Source organism: Gobio gobio (genome assembly GCF_949357685.1).
Source record: "Gobio gobio genome assembly, chromosome: 15".
Taxonomy (NCBI): Eukaryota; Metazoa; Chordata; class Actinopteri; order Cypriniformes; family Gobionidae; genus Gobio; species Gobio gobio.
The window spans coordinates 43,791,093-43,811,769 of NC_137108.1; the positions used below are offsets into that span (position 1 = coordinate 43,791,093).

The window sequence follows — 20,677 nt, forward strand, 5'->3', positions numbered from 1 at the left end:
GATTAGCTGGTTCAGGTGTGTTTATTTGGGGTTGAAGCTGAACTTTGCAGGACAGTGGCCTTCCAGGAGCAGGATTGGACACCCCTGGTCTAGAATAACTGGTCTCAATAAATATCATGTTTACACAGCGCACACAACACAGCACTTACTCCCGATTTCTCTCAATATCTGGACAGCAGCTGTCAGTCCATAAATGGGAAAACAAAGTAACTTGAATTAGTTATTTGAGAAAGTGCACTGTAAACCCGAAAAAGTTGGCGGTCAGTTGCCTCAATTTTTTTAAGTTTAAGTAAGCTCGCAGATTTTTATTTTGTAAATAATACATTTTAATTGCTCTGAATATTTGAATAAGCTCATTCATACATTTAACTTAAAAATATAATATAATCTCAAATTTTAAGTAGTGGAAACTTGTCTAGCTTGAACTAGCTAATTCAATAAATGCCACACTGCTAATTGGTTACACAATGCTTTTGTAGCATTATCATAGCATAGCACTTTCTGAAAAAGCATTTAACATATATCTGTTCTCAAACTAAGCTCATGCTCCACTCGTCACCATGATAGTAACCCTACAAAAAACCCCAACAAGAGAAACCCTTCTAAACTAGCATACCAAACATTAAACACTACTAAATCTCCCACTAAACATTAATCTTGCACAAAAAAAAAAAACATAATATAACACTTAATTTTGGCATTTACCGTCTTTTTGAGTGTCATGGCAAAGCATGCTGGGAAATAGAAGGCCCAGTTTACATTTAAGTTTGTCTAAATCAAAAGAAACAAGTTAATAAAACTCAAAACAATGAAACAATTCTAATTACTTAAAATGTGTCAGTTTTGAGAACTAAATACTCATACAAGTTAATTTGATTGAACTAATTTGTATAATTTGAGTTGGCTCTACTCAAACCAAATAATTATTTTGAGCGTTAAGGTGTACAGGGTAACTCAAATATTTTGTTGTAAATTTAAACGTAATGCATTACTTTACTATTTACTTGAAAAAAGTAATCTGATTACATAACTTGCATTACTTGTAATGCATTATCCACAACAATGGACATATTAAAACAATAGGTCCCGCTAACAAAGCAGTCTTATTTAGTGCTTGTTGCATACTTTAAACATTTGAGTTACCTCGATTTGACCTCTTAATTTGGTTATCCTAATCATGTCCACTGTATTCAGTTGTACAGTTTATCTTAGTTACACGTCTCAGTCCAAACGAAAAAAGAAGTTAACAAATGTTTTTCTACTTATACTCTTAAGATAAAGGCTCTTTATTGGTTATATGGTTCCATGAAGAATCTTTAAAATCGATGAAACCTTTCCATTGCACAAAAGTTTTTTATATTATTAAAATGTTCTTCACACTAAGAAATAAAATGTGTTTTTTAAGAACTGGACGTTTCTTTGGGGAACCCAAAATGGTTCTTATGGCATCACTGTGAAGGTAATACTTTACAGTAAGGTTCATTAGTTAACATTAGTTATTTAACATGAATTAAAATGAACTGCACTTATAATGCATTTATTTAATTTCAACACTAACTAATGCATTATTAAAATCTTGTTAACATTAGTTAATGCACTGTGAACTAACATGAACAGCTGGATTTTTATTAACTAACATTAACAAAGATTAACTAATGCTGAACAGAGGTGTTGTTCATGGTAGTCCATGTTAACTAATGCATTAACTAATGTTAACTAATACAACCTTATTGCAAAGTGTTACCATTTTATTTGCAAGTGTGTATGTGTTTCCTCATAAATATAATTTCCATGATATTCCACGAATGTTGGCAAAAAGTAGAGCAGTTAACCTTTGCTGTCTGAAAATAGTTGGATTCATTAAAAACACTAATAAAAAAGGTTGTACCTTGTAAAACGCAAAAGCAGTATTTTAATCAATTAAGCAAAGTCAAGTCAAACTTTATTTATCGAGTACTTTTACTACACTTGATCTAAAGTGCATTACAATAAGGAGGAATTGCAGATTCCTAAAATAATTCTGCAATAAATCCAGTCCACATTGATCTAATTTTGAAGACAGTCCCAATATATTCTTTTTGAAGTATCACTGAATCATTTGCAACAGATGCGCAGTAACGTGCATAAACAAGGCTTAGAATATGACATCAGTTAGTTAGTTCAATGTATTTAACATTTACACTTCCTCACAGCTTTTAGGTGTAATGGTAAACCCAGTGCATGTCACTGTAATTTACAGCGTGGCCTTTTGTGCTTTAACACATTCCCAATATGCTCATTACAGACTAAACTAACAGAAGTGAAGCCTCCTGCGAGGAGCCTTTGTCAAATGGTGTAAACTCCAACACCTCAACGACACGCTAATAAAAACAAGGTAACTAGCATGCCTAGCAATCCCATCATTTTTCTCTCTTAAGTAGACATCAATGTACAATTATTTTTGTTTGTTTATTTGCTTGTTTATACATTTCATGCCTGAAAGTGTGGAATTAAAAGTGCACAAAGCAAACGTATTTATGAATTGGATTGAATTTAAATCTGTTATGATGTATGAAACTGAACGCACACAATTTGTTAATATTATTATTGAAATGTAACATCAAAATGATACCTGTTTTCTAAAAGTATACTTTGGTTGATGAACTGTTCTGATGAAAGTAAAACTTTGTTTAAAATCTGCTTTTTAAAATATAAAACGGTTTCTTTATGTAACATATAGTCCTGTCTAAATGAACAGTTTAATCTAGAAAATATTATTAGATAACATTAAAATTCTTCAGGGAGCAAATTTTTTGCCACTTTCAGTACTTTTCTCCCCCGTCCTGGCAAATAATGACAATGCAAAAATAATCAGTGTTAATATCTTTTTGTCAAGATCTCTTGAGATTCTCTGCTTGAGATTGTTAAACAATTCACATTAATTGTGCAAGAGCAGCGCCTTTGTCCAATTGGACAAAGACTTTTTTTTCTAGCACCTCCACTGACCAGTTGAGGAGCTTAGAGTATCCAAGCCCCGCCCCTCGTGAAGGCGTCACACACTAATATGGTCAGTATGCCCTTATATGGAAGGTAATGGGCGGGGCTTCAGTAACCACGGCTGTTTAGTGTCACTTTCACCGAATTCTTAACTACGGTTTCTCAGAGATGAATCGGACAGCTGGCGGGTGAAACACAGTGAATCTCCTCTTGTAAACAGAACCTACAAGTTTTGACGGATTATTTAGGAACTCTCCTGGTACAAAGAATTGAGTCATACGGAAAGAACTTTTAGCGTTTTTTTCATTTTCATTTTATTGACATTTTTCCTCAATAACATTTCGCATGCGGTTTTGTTTAGACGAAGAGTATGATTAGGTATCATGTCAGTGTGATTATTGGAAAACGCTCTTTCTTTTATAGTTTCCATTAAATAGGCCACCTAATAATAACAATACGCACATCCGCGGTCTATCTCACAACAAACGTCAAACGTGGGATTTGGAGAAGATCGTTAAGTTTCAAACACGGATGGTCGTCTCGCGACGTGCGCGTGTTATCGCTCGGACGTTCTCGCGCATAATTGACAGTGTACGGAGCGACTGAAACTTGAACATGTTTTGGGGATTTCTCACGCAATAATTATGCCACCTTCTCGTTTACTTTGTAAATATCCCAAGACCTGTTCTGAGTAGAGAAGTAAAGTTTTTTTTTGTCGTAGGAAGATCTCTGAGGTGGGAAGCGCCGCGCGCCTCGTCTAGATCTCATCGAGCGTCATTCAGGATCGTTTGAACTCTCCTCCCCGCTTGAAAGGAGTCGCATTGTATCGGTCGTTACCACAGAAAGTGTTGCGGGATAGCATGGCAATGGTAGTAAACCAGTGGCAAGAGAACATTTCGGCTGATCCCGGCTCCCAGCTGCAAATGTGCAGCCAGGAGCCCGGCGGGACACCGGGGACTCCCTCGGGTTCAACCCCGGGCAACGACGCGCTCTCCGGGGACAAAATCCCCAACGTGGACTGCATGGTTTGCGGGGACAAGTCCAGCGGCAAACACTACGGCCAGTTTACGTGCGAGGGGTGCAAGAGCTTCTTCAAGCGCTCGGTGAGACGGAATCTGAGTTACACCTGCCGGGGGAACCGCGACTGTCCCATTGACCAGCACCATCGGAACCAGTGCCAGTATTGCCGGCTGAAGAAGTGCTTGAAAGTCGGAATGAGGAGAGAGGGTAAGATCTGAGTGTTTAACTGCTGCATGCAATTTACAAATAGCCTACAAATGTAGCCTAAAAGATGTAATAAGACAAACCCGATCGGAAATGTAAAAGGTAGCACTTTACAACAAGGTCTCATTTGTTAACATTAGTTAATGTATTAACTAACACGAACTAACCATGAGCAATAGATTTGTTACTCTTGCCTATTTGTTAATACAAATACAGATGTTTATGTTAGTTCACAGAGCATTAACTAATGTTATCAAATACAACTTTTGATTTTAATAATGTTAGTAAATGTTGAAATTAAGATTAACAAATGCTGTGCAGTTCATTATGAGTTCATGTTAACTAATGAAACCTTTTAGTGATAAATGATTCAAATGCTATAATTGAAACTGGGAGACATTAGGAAAAATATATTTAAAACAAATCCATAGTACTTAGAAATAATGGTTCATGGTGGTATGTTCAAATCTTCTAATCAATATCATTTATACATTTCTTTGGAGATCTAAAAAGTTCTTGATTACAGAAAGTTGATATTATTTGACATTGCAGATTCTTCAGATCAGTTTTGTCCATGGGTTCATTAAAGCACCAGTACATAGATGGTTTTCCAATGAACTTAAAACAACCCCATCATATTAGTAATTTTGGTTCTAAATGGAAAAGTTTTTTTGCTACAATTATTGTTACTACTGTAAAATGATATAGACTATAAATCAAAGAGATGTCTTTCAAACAGAATATTTTAAACACATCTGAGGTGACAGATATCATGTTACCTGTTGTTTTTGTTAACAACAAATGTTATAACTGATATTTTTTTGTACAAGTGACCTTTTTTTACAGTAGAATTTCCACTAGAATTGAAAATATATATTTTTAAGTTTAAGTGCTGCTTATAAAAAGTGATTTTCAACTTCATACTGAGCAAGAAATGTTATTTGAAACTCTGAAAACTGATCAAAACTCACAAAAATCTTGCAGAAATTATTGTGCAATGGCTATTCTGCTGTCAAACGCAAGTTTCACCTTAGAAACATTAAGTGGTTTGAGGACTAGATTCCTCAAATAACTTTTTATTCTACAGTAAAATATCTACTGATGCTTAAAAAAAAAGCCCAAAACATATTCTAATCTGAATAATCTCCAAAAACCACAATAGCAACAACAAAAAAAGGTTCTTCATGTGAATGATGAACATGAAGAACCATCAGCTTTTATTTAATGAGTGTAGAATTTACCAGTGATGGCTTTTTTCTTTCAGCCACTGTGTTTAAAAGCTCATTTCAGCAACAATTTATTTTAATTATATATTTAATTGTTTGTTTGTTTGATAGTATAATTCAGACTAATCTTGACTATTTCCCTGTTTAATTGCGCAAATAACATTCAACAGCAAGAGAAAGAAAATCATTTTCACAAATCCAACATACATTTCCTTGTTTTCAGATTAAGATGAGACCTCTGGAGTCTAAATAGTAATTTGTGGCACGATCAGTTTGCAAAGTTATGGTCCATTTCGAATGCAGTTCAAAATACTAGTGTTATTTACATAGTTGCGGTGGATAAGTCGTCCACTTTGCAGATGATTATGAAAACTCAGCAGAGTTCCTAATTCGTTTGAGTTATGAAAATCACTGCAGGGAAATTCATCTAGTCATGCCTTCAGACTGAAAGAACATTCAGTCTCCTGATTCTCTGTTGACCTTTGATGTGAATATGAGCTATCTGTGTATAAGAAGTCTAGAATGATTCTGTAGCCTGTTATAATACTGCATTTCTGTCAAAGTAGACACTAACATCTCTAACACCTCAACTCAGTCATTATTGTATTGGCTCTTTCATGGATTTTCCGATCATCTTTAGTTGCCTGTTGAGTTTTCTAATGCGTAGAGGAGACCGGGGCTAGTTGTCACAAAGGAAAGTTGTCACACGAGTCAAAATACAAGTTCCCCAGTGGTTTTATTTGTTGGTTTCAACATTTATATAATAACTTATTGTTTTGTTGCTTTGTCTCTCATAATTGTGTTACTGTTTAATGTTAATGAACAGCCTATGATAGCAGATTCCATTGTGACAACTTGCCCCATACAGTGTGATACATCGATTTAAAACAACATAAAAGCATTGAAATCCTTTGGAATGACAGTGCCTTCGTGTAGTAAACTGTGAAAACATCAGCCGCCTCAGCCGTTAAAACATGTTAAGACATTGGCTTGCTTTACCTGTCTGCATGCATTCACTTAAATCAATAATACACTTTTTTTTCCATCAGGTTGCACTGAAAAAAAAAATGGTATAGAAATTATTTCCACTCAAAAATTGCTAGTAGTAGAAAAACTGAAATGCTATTTTCTTGTACTCCAAATAATCTTTGTTTTATTTACAACTTCTAAAGATACTTGACAGTGTGTGTGTGTTGCATTTGCACCTACAAAATAGATATAGACAAGAACACATGCAGCCTCGCTGCTTCTTTTCATTCATAAATGATATCTCCTCTGAATTATGCAATTCAATCACTCGCAAAGAGAAGCACCTTGTACTGAGCCATTACAGAAATTCTGCAGTCATAACACAGTTTGAGCCAAACAAACAAAACACTTGGCTCATATACCTTGGTCCTTATGCATGAGCTTTATGATTCACGTATCTATATGACCTGTTGTGAACAATATCTTGTAGCACATCTTACAGATTACATTAGATCTTTGAGGCGCTCACAGTCTTTGTTAAATATGTAGATAAATGAATAAACTGTATGTTATATATTCATGTTTGTGATTTAGTGTCACCTCTTGGACGCTCAACATTGTATTTTACATGAAATTTCAACAACAAAAAAAAGTATTCTTTTAGCAGTTCAGAGCCGGCTTTCTTTGTATTGGTGGGCTCCTGGTCATTACAGGTCCATGTAATCCTGCTAATAATTTGTCTATCACAAATTCACTAGATCATGTAATCTGTGAGTGTGATGTAGATAGACGGATCTGGCGTGCTGTCCATGATAGAAGGGCTCAAGCAAAGGACTTGAGCTCGAAGATACTGTTCCTCCCTGCATTACTTGATTAAAGAAAGATAGCCGTATTATTGCATAGAGAAGTTAACAGACTATATGTGTATTAGGATTAGGAATAAATTGGGAAGGATGAAGGAAGAATTGTAATAGGAGTGAGGTAAGTAGATGCGGTTAAACTTTATTTTAAGGTGTCTTTTTACACCGTAATCATACATTTAAGTACTGAGTAATATTAAGTAACTACATGTAAATACTATAGGGTTAGTTGCATGTAATTATGCATAATTACTATAGTAACTACATGTAATATATGTAACAATGATACTGTTAAACCGCAGATGCTTATATATCTTTGAAATATGACTGACAGGATTAGATGAGCTAATCTGACTTATGTTTAGAACTTTTTAATCATCATTCTTAAAAATGTATGGAAGCTTTTTTACACCACTGAATAAAAAAAGGTTTTTTTCTCACAATTGCGAGTTTACATCGCGCAATTCTGACTTTTTTCTCAGATCAGTGTGATTATAAACTTGCATTTGCGAGTTATAAAGTCCAATTCTTAGGGAAAAAAATCTAATTTATATCACAATTCTGACTTTACTACTCAAAAACAAAGAGATCTTGCACACTATCGGTACTGCATACGTATCAAAAATAGCTTTATTCACAACGCTTCGGTCCCATGACCTTCATCAGACTTTATAACTCGCAATAGCAAGTTCATATCACGATTCTGAGAAAAAAGTCAGAAGTGTGAGACTCGCAATTGTCAGAAAAAAAGAGAGTCGCAGTTAACATTTTTTAAATGTTGTATTCTGTGGTGGAAACAAGCTTCCATAAAAAGTAAATGGTTCAGGTATCAGTCAGATAATGCCTTTGATAGATCATTGGTAGCCTTGAAACTCTTGAACTTTTGCACAACTTATGCTTGTTATGGATGAGGTCATACGCATTTCGCTCTAAGGTTCTTTGTTTTCCGCAGCTCTCAGAAATCCCACTCTCTCCTCCTACGAGTTCATCACGTGCATTTGGTAATGAATGGGGCAGAATCACGCTGCTGTTTCCACTGAGACCCTCACATAAGCATGTACTTTTTAGTGGAGATTTCAGACAACAGAATGTGACCTTCTCCCTATTAAAAATAGATGTACCTTCTGGGGTTGTTCGGTAGAACTTTCAAAGAACCCGGAAGTGCATACATTTTGATGCGACATTTCTTTCATCATTATCTAGGTTCAAACCCATTTCTGAGCAACACAAAGGAACATTTCTGAAAATTCCATAAGAGTATGGGTTCGAAACGCAATTGTGAATAACAGAATCCTTTTACCTTGCACCAGCACATTGATCTGAAGAACCCATAGCAACCTAAGAAGGATTCAGCTAGCGCATTCATGTCTTAAACTCAGAGATGGTCTTCCTCTTAGCGCTCCTCTTCTTCGATCGCTCTACCTGTTTTTACACCTTACGGCTGCTCTTGACATGACTGACATTCCAGCCTGACAAAGGGCGCCTCTGATTGAAAGAAAGCAGCTTGATTGCCTTGTCAGTTCCACAGGCTTCTGCAAGTACGTGCATCTGCTGGAATGTTACTTGTGCAGGGCCATGACCTTTGTCAAAGCTAGAAAACGACCACGGAAAGTCTGACACTCACACGTAGAAAGGCTAGCGAACAAAATCTCATAGACTTACATTTAATGAAGAACTTGAGTCACATCTAGAGACCAGCAAATATACAGAGACTTGAGCTCTTTTGTAATTATTATGATTAAAGTAGAACCATTAATAATAATAATAATAATAATACAACACGTTAACTGATGTAATATATACAGTCAAACCAAAATGTATTCAGACATCTTCAACATTTTCTGAACTCAGAGTTAAACTGTCAGAACAAATTCATCTCGATAATGTCAGATAACTTTGAAAGAAAGGTATGTAATGGATCAACCAATCAGCTGTCAGCTGTTAAATTTAAGTACACAATTAGATAATACCAATTTAGGTCAACCAATGACCAAGCAATGCTTCATTTTGTTCAGTTTGTGGTGTAAAAGGTCACATTAGCAATTAAATAAAAAACACTGAAGCAAAACATGGTCAGGTCAAAGTGTCTGGATAATTTTGGTCCCAAATGTTTTATTAATTTTATTGTAAGTCCACTGTATAAAGAATGTTGGGTATAATATGTCAGTTTACTTTATTTTGCTACCCTCACTTACTTAAATGAACTATTAGTGTCCTGCACCCACTAGTAAAAAATTATACCTGGTGTCTGAATAATTTTTGGTTTGACTGGATGCATAATATATATATATATATATATATATATATGTATGTATATATATATATATATATATATGTATGTATGTATGTATGTATGTATGTATGTATGTATATGTATATATATATATATATATATATATATATATATATATATATATATATATATATATATATATATATATATATATATATATATATATACATACATACATACATACATACATACATACATACATACATACATACATACATACATACATACACACACACACACACACACACACACACACACACACACACACACACACACACACACATACATATATATATATATATATATATATATATATATATATATATATATATATATATATATATATATATATATATATATATATATTTTAAAAACATTAAACATTTTATTTCAGCTATAGTTGCCAAAGAGTTTAACTATTAAAATAAGTAAAACTAAAATAAAAATGAATGAACACTATATAGACATATTAAAAGTCCCGTTTTCAAATATTACCTTTCATATTGTTTATGAAAAATGTCTTTCTCCTGTTGTCTCCTAAATTAATTAATCAATTCTGAACTCCCGAATCATCTCGAGTCTTCAGCAATTCCAGTCTCACTTTCTGTTATGTAGGATTGGAACAAATTTGCATAATGGCAGCCTGTGGTCTTCATTGGCTGCCCGTAAACACTGTTTACTTGGACCCACTCTCAAACACTTGTAGCTGAGGCCTGGAAGAGTTTGGTTCGTGTTGTCAACATGTGGAGAAGTCGCTGTTTTTGAGCTGCGAATCCACTTTGAATGGACCACAAAAGGATGAAGACTCGCGCTATAATTGAGACTGTAAAACCGACGCTATTGTTACTGTTCGTATCACTGTGTATCAAGCCGTGAAGCATCCAGTGCTGAAATTCAGATTTGGTAATGGCCGTTTCGTTTCCGACACACGCTGTAAGCAGTCGACCAATCACAATAAACCGAGCCATCTGACCAATCAGAGCAGAGTATAGGCTCTAGGAAAAGAGGGGTTTAGAGAGACAGAAACCGTTTCAGACACTGAGAAAAGAGGTGATGTGATGTGCAATGTATATTATGAGTAAATTCAAGTGTTTTTTGACCTTCTAAGAATGTAAATCTATTGTAGGAGGCCTCCAAAACAAAATTAGGAACGTTTAAAATAGCATAATAGGGGCACTTAAAAAAACAAAACATAATTACAAAAATTTAAATGAAAAATTCTTACTATTAATAATAAAAACTATAATAGTATCTCAATGAAATACCACTGGTAAGCAGCCGCCTAACCACCCAGAAATGTCATGCAGAATAGCCTGGAATGTGAAAACGTCACATTGTAACAGGATTGGATGTTGGCAGCATGCATGCAGATGCCGTTAACAGCGCATGTCCGCCATGTGCTGCCGTTGCAGAGCGTCTCGGGAAACGTGCTGAAACTGTGACTTCATCCCATGACCTGTAAGTCACTTGCTTCCCATGTGCAGGGTGAAATATAGGTCAATGGAAAGTAAACATTAATAATAGACAGGATCATAGCAAAGTCCAAATGTGACGGCTCTCTGTGGGGTTTGGGTAAATATCACCCTGCCACCTGGTCGATTGGCTAATCCTGCTGTTCAACCCATTTGAACAGGTGACCTCTGGCAGAGGAGACTCTGATTTGCTGTGTAACATAATGATTCTTCAAATACAGTCGAAAAGTCTCAGAGGCCTAGATTTTTTCTTTCTTTCTTTTTGAATGGCTTTAAACAAAGTTTTAGGATTTTGAAAAACTGTAAAACAAGGAAATGTTATGATCTTTAAGATTTTGCCCTATATCCAATTCAAAAAATATTTTTACTCTGTTGCTATGCTGATAATCAGTTTTGTTATTGTTAACTAAAACTATAAAAAAGGTTTATTGATTGAAATGAAGCTGAAACAAAGTTAAATAAAAGGATTAGATGGACAAATTAAACTTAAAAAAGGTTTCCTTGGCAAGTACTAAAATGACAAAAACGAACAAATGAAATGAAAATTAATTTAAGCTATAGAAGTATTTAAAAAACTTAATGAAACATGAAAATATAAAAATGAAAGCTAATTCAAAATACTAATAAACACTATGATAATATATAAATAGTACTAAAATGACACTGCTGATAACATTACTGAAATGTAAGTTTAAGAATGCATTCAAATGAATCATAACCTGAATATAGCATCCAGGCTTCGGACTGTTCAGATTCACTGTTCATATTCTGTCACAGCATGCGCCTGTGTTTTACTTGTTCAAGTGTGACGTGCTCCTAATTCAAAATGATTCAGGCAATGGATTTGCTCACCTGAGTGAAGTTAAATGTTTGTGCTGAAATGTGATCGAACACCTCAATGTCACACATTTCTGCTCAGCAAATATTGTGCACCTGCCCCCGCCCTCCTCGTCTTATGGCATGCCGGAGCTCCATCACAACCAGTTTCAGGAGAGAACCACAAACAGTGAGAGAAAGCAAACGAGGAACTGGAAAGTCCGGCTTCTGTAACTTTTGACCTCTGATTGTGAGTGGGGTTAATCCCATGACACATGTGAAGCACCATTTAGATTTTTCAGAGCCCGAATGCAGTTCAACTGTGGCTCTGATTAAATGTACGCTGCTAGAGTACCCGAGTTTGCTCTTTTTTTTTGTAGTTTTCCTGTTTTATGCAGAGAGAGAAAAGGGTCCATTTTAAATTCCCAAACCTCCAAAATCCCCTTCATTTCTTTTTATATCAAACTCAGTCTGGCCGCTCAAACAAACTGATTGCAATTCTGTTTGGTGCCACTAGTGGTGCAGAAAAACCCCACCTCACCTTTAGCTTAACATGACGGTGTTTGGCTTTTATCTGAACTGGAATTGATAAGAAATTTTAATTCTGCCTCAGATACTACTGTGTAAAAGTCCGGGGTCAGTAAGATATTTTTGGAAAAACATTAACATGTTTATTCAGCAAAGATACGTTGAATTGACCAAAAGTGACTAAAGACGTTTACATTGTTATAAAAAATATATATTTGAAATAAATGCTGTTCTTTGAACTGTCTATTCCTCAAAGAATCCTGAAAAAAACACTGATAATAAAAAGCAGCAAATCATCATATTAAAATGATTTCTGAAGGATCATGTGACTGAAGACTGGAGTAATGATGCCGAAAATTCAGCTTTGATCACAGGAATACATTACATTTAAAATATATTAAAACAGAAACCGTTTTTTAACTGTACTAATATTTCACTATATTACGTTTTTTACTGTATTGTTGATCAAATAACATAACAGACTTATTTCAAAAACATTTTTAAAAAATCGTTTGAATAGGACATTCTCTCTGCCATTCAGTTGTAAATTATATACATTATTGAAGCGTTCATTAGGTAGCTGTATTTTCCATAACAAAAGTTTCTGAATCCTCCTGTTTCTCCACTTTCTCTTCCTTCCTTCCTGAAGGAAACTCTAATGAGAGCATTGTTTGTACCGGTTCCTTCCTTTTAATGTCTATTGTGATTTACATATATGCTATGACCCCTTTAAAAGCATTTCAAAATCTATCACAACATATATTTTACTCTAATGATTATAATAAAACTATAATAATACATCCAGGTCCAGATCTGTCATTTAAGAGAAACAACTAAGATAAAGTTGATACTTGAATGAAACTCTATTATGTCTAAGAAACCTCTGAGCAATAACATTTTCCTCTGGGGTTTTGTCACTCTCTCTCTCTCTCTTTTTCATTCGGTGTTCATTTCATGCTCCCTCTGGTTTATAGTAAATGGAGTGATTGGCCAGACAGCAGGATAGTTAAACAGGTGTTTCCCAAATGGGCACTGAGGTGCGTCGTTGCAGGAATGGCCTCTGTTTTGCCCTTCGCCTCTGGCTGAACCATTTGTTTGAGGAAGTGTGAAAAACCTAATTTCACCCATAGTGTTCACTCACTTATTACTCATTGATGGATAGCAAAGGGGTCGGCATCTCTCTGATGGGTTTCACAGATGCTATGACTGCATTCACTTAGACGTTAGAAAGCAGAAAGACTTGGCTTGATCTATTCACATTAATATCCACTTCTAATGGCTCTTTGTTTTTTATCATCTCTTCCTCAGCTGTCCAAAGGGGTCGTATGTCCAACTCGCAGTCCAGTCCAGGACAGTACCTGAGCAATGGGAGTGACCCATACAACGGGCAGCCGTACCTTTCGGGCTTCATCTCTCTGCTTCTACGGGCCGAGCCATACCCCACCTCACGCTATGGAGCCCAGTGTATGCAATCCAACAACCTAATGGGCATCGAGAACATCTGTGAATTGGCCGCCCGTTTGCTCTTCAGTGCCGTGGAGTGGGCGAAAAACATCCCTTTCTTTCCTGACCTACAGCTCATGGACCAGGTAGTTTGTCAGAACTCTCTTAACATATTCAAGCTTGGAGTGGTGGCCAAAATTATTAGAAAACCTGACAGATCTGAAAATATTGACCTTTTTTGTCTCCAAAACATGATTTTCATAATGTTCATGAAACATGCAGATGGTTGCTCTGACCATCAAATATCAGATGTAGTGAGTCATACTGTTTTTAACCACTTTTAACTTTAATATTTGGTATGTCCACCTTTTGCAGCAATTACAGCAGCACATCTCTCTGGCATAGTGTCAATATATTTCCTCTGAGAACTTCAACACTAATGTTATCCCTTGATTTCTGCAACTGAAGGCTTTCCTATGAATGTACAATAGATCTGTCCAGTTTATTTTCCAACCCGCCCCGGGGTTGAGGTCCAGACTTTGAAGGGGCCAGTCCATCATTTTCAATGTTCCAGCAGAGTCTTTTCATCGCAGGTAGTTCCGGCAATAGTTAGAAGAATGTTTCGGGTCATTGTCCTCTTGGAAAATAAATCCAGGCCCAATAAGACGACTCCCAGATGCCAAGTGTTCTAATAATTTTGGCCACCACTATATATTTATATACATATACATACGTTGAAATCACGTTCCAGGGGGCCGGACTTGACTGGTTTATTGCTATAACAATAGTGAGAGCAATGTTATAAAAGACAGCAAAGTTAAATAATTAATAATTGGATTACATTTTTGTGTAGGTGGCGCTCTTACGCATGTCGTGGAGTGAGCTGTTTGTTCTGAATGCTGCTCAGTGCTCTATGCCGCTGCATGTTGCGCCCCTGCTGGCCGCTGCTGGTCTACACGCCTCTCCCATGTCAGCCGAGCGGGTGGTGGCCTTCATGGACCACATACGCGTCTTCCAAGAGCAGGTGGAAAAACTAAAAGCCCTTCAGGTAGACACGGCCGAGTACTCCTGCCTGAAGTCCATCGTACTCTTCACTTCTGGTAAGAATAACTAACTTTCAGACTATTTGGTTCGATTAGTATTTATTATATGTCAATTGAGTACATTTTAGGAGCACAGAGTTAACCTCAATAATATAATTTACAAAAAAACATCAGTTTTGTTGATCTGTTTATGTCAGTACTGACTATTTTGAGGTTTTCCGTGAGGCTTTCAATTGTGTTTGTTGGTAAATAAATAATAGAAATAGAAAAGTAACCTGATTTAATAACATGCACTACATATAAAGCGTTACACACTAAAAACAAAAACGTGCCAACAGAGCACAGAGCTTCAGATTCGGAGATGTCTTGCCCACTGGTTTAGATTATTTCTGATTCCCTGCTCTACCTGTCAGAAACCCTTTTCCAGCCCAAACCTACACTTTTCCAAATGGATGACTGAACCTACCGCTCTCGATTCGTTTTTTTTTTTTATCACTCAATCCTTCACGCTTCCATCTATTATTGAAACCAGGCAAGCAGCCCCCCGCCCCAACTCAACTCCACCAACATGGCTGAATTATGCATGCTGAGTTACGGAAAGAGGGATTCGCTTCAGTCTGGCTGTGACCTACATAACCTCTGTAGCCCAGGGCATCAATGTGATCCATCCTGCAATTCCAGCCAAAGCCCCCTCCACCCCCTGCCGAGACCTGCCGGCAAGAGCTAACAGGGACAGACAAACTCTTGTGGCCCGTAACCTCAGCCCAAACCTCCTATCACCTCACATTGCCCGACAGGCCTCTAATGTCAGCCAGTCGCCCTGATTGCCCGACGCGGTGCAGTGGCAGCTCCCAGCGTGTGTTCACACTGTGAAACACAAAGAGAGAGGGGGGATGCCTTTGCCGTGTAACGCCAGTGTAAGGGGGACTGGCGCAGAATCACGCAAGGCTTGTCAGCGCTGACATTACGCCAGGGATTGACACATCAGTGCCCCCCTTACAAAGCGCTGCCTACTGTAACTATAGATGTCTTTATCTGGACTCATGGGACATAGACAGAAGTGGCGGTTGTGTCCAGCTCAGCGGGAATCCTCGCCCTCATAGAAATATAAAGCAATTAATCTTTTGTCATCAGAACTGAAGCTCAGCAGGATCAAGTGTACGCATACACCAGTGATGAGTAGCATAACAGAGAGAACGGCAAAAGAGGTCATTGGTTAAAACCCTGCAATTCTACACGCTTGAGTGTATCAGCTGCGTCCTTTTCAACCATAATCCAGTTTAACCAGGAGTTAATACACTTACTGCTGTGCTTAATTTAAATTTGGATGGATGGATGGAATGCATTACCCGTGTTGAACTGCAATTCTGAAAACTCCTTTTCCTGTCATTTTTATTCAAATTCCAGTTCAACAGTATTCCTTAATCTGCTTTTACTTTCTACTTTAGATGCCATGGGTTTGTCTGATGTGGCCCATGTGGAGAGCATCCAGGAGAAGTCCCAGTGTGCTCTTGAGGAGTACGTGCGAAACCAATACCCCAATCAACCCAACCGTTTTGGCCGCCTATTGTTACGGCTACCCTCTCTGCGCATTGTTTCTTCCCCTGTTATCGAACAGCTGTTCTTTGTGCGCCTGGTTGGTAAAACACCCATCGAGACCCTGCTGCGGGACATGCTGCTTTCTGGCTCCAGCTACAACTGGCCTTACATGCCCGTCCAGAGAGACCGGCCCATCTCGCTCCATTACAACGAGAACGGGCCCTGATCCCGCCCTCATAATCCATATCACACCCACGCCACCATGGGGTCACGGCCGATACAGGGAATCTGTCAGCAAGCCACGCCCCTTTCTGCCACATCATCACCGCTCACTTATCTGAAGCACCAGCCGTTTGTTCTGTCAACGGGAATGGACCACAGCGTTCATACAGACGCCGAACTGTTTCCCACAGAGGTTATCTATGAACAAGGACTGTTTGGCTCAAAGTGCAATGTCCATTCCTGATTTTGACTCAACCAGAAGCCATTAAAGCTGATGCCAAAACTTTACCAGAGAAGCTATTAACTGTAGACGGACCTTGAAAACTGCACCACTTGTATTAACGGGAGAGTTAAGATTCTGTCCGTGTGTGTGTGGTGAAGTAAAAACTGAAACTAAGATCCCAGCAGCTGAATTTGGGGTGGACGAGATTTGTATTACATCCCCAGTAAAACGGAGAGAAATGTGACTCTTGCAGGACTCGTTGGAGAGAAAGCCATTGCCAAAGTAGGACAGGCATCTGAACTCTCGGGAGCATTTTGTGGAACCGATGACTGAGGTGAAATTTCGTTTGTCTAGTTGATTTTTGCATTTAGGTCTGATGAAGTGGAAGGACTTGAAAGAGGCACTTGAAACCAGCCAGATAACCCTCGCTTTTCGTGCTTTCCTCAGCTACATCCAAATATTCAGCACATCCAGACAGAATGTTGCCGCATCAAGCACAACATGCGTCTTGTTAAATGCAGGTGTTTATCTCCTGTAGCATCAAGAAAAACACTAGGGTGAAATAGGGTATTCTGAAACATTGGGGAATGTCAGGAAAGCTCTGATGTGTCCAAGCCAACCAAGTCTATGCTAACTTTATCACAAGACAACCCATCTAGAATATGGCAAAGTCTCATTTGATCATGTAGAGTGTTGAGGTGACAGGCAACTGCACAAAATGACACTGCTTACCCTAATTCGCTCGATAAACTCAAAGACCTCAATTATGCCAATAGTCTGCCTTTGATGACCAGGTATTTTGTGTAGCATACTGTAGGTTTCATCAAGTTTTTTGTTACTTTCTCGCTCCTCTGAATATGTTTAAACCCCGCTGTCACATTTTTTAACATGGCACTACAGCTTTTAAGGCAGCATTTGGATATAAAAGCCATTGGGACCTTTGAAAGCAGGACCTGTTGTATTAGTTCACAGAATATTTCTATCAAAGTATGTTTTTCTGTATTTTAGGTTTGGAGAAATGAATTAAGGAAATAAAATCTGTCATTCACAGAATTGCTGCTGTTGTTTTTGGCATTTTGTTTATTCTGGTTTGGGCCATAACTTTTTAAGCCACTCGTTTATAGATTTAATGTAGGCATGTGTTTTGAGCACTGTCACAAGTATAAATGGATTTGAACCCAAAATGCATGTGTATCTGGCAGACGTTCCCACCACCACAATGGATAGAAAGAATCATTTTACCAGGATCTTCGGTTGTATTTGGTTTGCACTATCAGCTCAAATAGGTCAATTTTAATCACATCAAACCACAAAATGTTTCATGTTTTGTCCCAGGACTACTAGCCATTGTAATGCATTACTTTATGTTGGTCATTCTTAAAAGTAGATTTAATTTTATATATATATGTCGGTTTCCCCATTTCAGTCTGAGCTTATAGGCACAATGGTCTTCAACTTTGTAAAAAAAAACTTTGTTTTTCCCAAAATGTTCTTCAGCTATTTTCTCTAGAAGTTTGTTTGGTCTTCCTGACAGTAGGACTTCAACATATTGGCTTATTTCATGTGATGTGAAATGTGCATCTAAAACATGAATTCATTTCAGGCACAAGAGCCTTGATCCACTAAACATAGGGGGCATCATTTATAAAATGTTGCGTAGAAACCGCCTTTATTCCAGAAGTGAAATTTATAAATAGCAAATGATCTTGAAATTGTGCGCAGCTGAATGGTTTCCAAACACCGATTTGTAAATGTTGCCTAATTAATTTCATTAAAGGGTGGGTGAAACACTCAGTTTCAGTCAATCTCATGTCAATCTTGAGTACCTATAGAGTAGTATTGCATCCTTCATATCTCCGAAAAGTCTTTAGTTTTATCATATTTAATAAAGATACGCTGTACCGAGTCTTTCCGAAAAAAAAAACAGTGGATGGAGGTGTATCGTGTGGGCGGATCTAAAGAGTCACGAGCATGCGCAGCTATTGCGTTGAGAGCTGAAAGCTGTGACATCCTTAAACGTGGAAAAAAACATTATCCTAAATAAACCATGGAGATCAATCAGATTTAGCCATACATATATGATCCAGAATCAGATCTAGAGGCTGAAATTGAACCGGAGAAGAAGCAACGACGACTACAGCAGGACGTCTCAATGGTATGTACTGTAACTGTAACTTATATACTTGCTTAGCGACTTTTACAACATTTGTGTGCATTTACTCAGGGTTTATGAGGATATAATTTGGTTTATGGACTATGTTATTTAATGTTAGCAGTAGCAAGCGGAACGGTTTTGCACGTCAGACTAGTGCGTGTTTACATAGAAAAACAATGGAATAGTAACATATTTGAATGAACGAGTCGATAGCTAACAACACAAAGACATTTAAAGCAGTTTTACTCACCGCCTGCTTCCAACACACGAGTCACGACCGTGAACCTTAATCGCTGGGACTGCTCCATCTTTCGGCATTAGACGAGCTACAAATCCGCCGTCGAACTGGGCCTTGCTGTTAAAACCATTGTCGCCGAAATGCATGGAACAAACAAAACACTTGCACAACTCCGAGGCTGCTCGGGATAAACAAACTCCATCCATTGTCCCATTAACACTGGGTTCTTTGGGAAGCTGTACAGGGTTGTCTTGCCCTGACAACCAAAAACACACTTCTTTGGTGACATTGTTGATGTGGTGAAGTCCTGTGACTGCAGCGCAGCTGAGCAAAACGCGTTGATGGACGTACTGCTTTCGCTCTCTCGCTCTGGTCTTCGGGAGAAGTGCCCTTAGGACCCGTATAAGGAAATTCCGCCCCATTTGACGTCACATAGGCCCATACTCAAAAAAAACTTTCCGAAACTTGTGAGAAACCGGAAGTACTCCATCAAACGTCCAACTTAATTTTTGAAACTTTGTCCATGTTTAGCATGGGAATCCAAGTCTTTAACAGTGTAAAAAACTCAGTATGCATGAAACAGCATTTCACCCCCCCTTTAACATATAACAGAGCACCAGTCAACATCCAAATCCTTTACTTGAGAATGGCGAGCAGCAAGAATTGCTCGGATTTCCAAAAACCTGCAGTATTTTGACTCTCTGCCACAAGGAAAAGTGTGTACGTCTGCTCAGACCCTGATGTGGCGCTAAGCACTTTTCCATGTAAAAACCTGTTTTATAAATATGACACACTCCAAGGCCCTGTTTACACCTGGTAGTAAGATGTGTTTTGGTCAATCGGATCACAAGTAGATGAGGGAGACACATTCCCACTTAAACTTGGTGTTTAATCCGTCTCTTTTGTCCACTTTCAACCACTTCTGTCCTGATTTATTCAAGGGGTGGGTCTATAGGTGGGTAAATGTATGTTTTTTTAGATCTTCGATCTAATGGACAAAATATGCTTGCGTATTTCATTTCTGCTCTGACAGCCGCAAGACCACGGCAAACGAGTGTGTGTAAGAAATCAGGAATGGTGAGAGAACATTAGATGCTTTTCCACCGTCGGGCCGAACGGTTCTTAGAATAGTAAGGAACGGTTCCAGTTGTGTTTCCACTTGAGCCTGGTAAGGCACGGCACGATTACAAACTGTTCAAGGGCTGGAATTCTAAGCACGGTTAGCTAAATGCTGGAAGAAGGCGTGTAGTGACTTCGCCACTCAGGATTTGTCACTTGTCTTTTGCCTGGCTACCAGTGTGCTATTTGAGCAACGTAAATGCAGATTAATAATACAATTAAAAGAAATACCTGATTGCCCTCCATAACGCGGTCGCAATTTACATAAGCTGCTTTTCCACTGTCAGGCTGAACGGTTCTTAGAATGGTAAGATACGGTTCCAGTTGTGTT

The 20,677-nt window shown here is 37.8% G+C and overlaps 1 protein-coding gene across 2 annotated transcripts in view; it reads left to right on the forward strand.

Annotated features, from left to right (window-relative positions):
- The window catches only part of nr2f5 (nuclear receptor subfamily 2, group F, member 5), a 49,256-nt gene extending 31,371 nt beyond the window's left edge, over positions 1–17,885 (forward strand). The window contains exons 1-4 of one of the 2 annotated variants that reach the window (XM_079836546.1): positions 3,131–4,203; positions 13,673–13,953; positions 14,661–14,907; positions 16,299–17,885. In XM_079836546.1, the coding sequence (XP_079692672.1) occupies positions 3,837–4,203; positions 13,673–13,953; positions 14,661–14,907; positions 16,299–16,615 (1,212 nt within the window). In that variant the 5' untranslated portion in view covers positions 3,131–3,836 and the 3' untranslated portion in view covers positions 16,616–17,885. Of the gene's footprint in view, positions 1–3,130; positions 4,204–13,672; positions 13,954–14,660; positions 14,908–16,298 lie in introns of those variants that run through there. The other variant, XM_079836547.1, reaches the window with a different exon arrangement.
- The last annotated feature ends 2,792 nt before the right edge of the window (positions 17,886–20,677 follow it).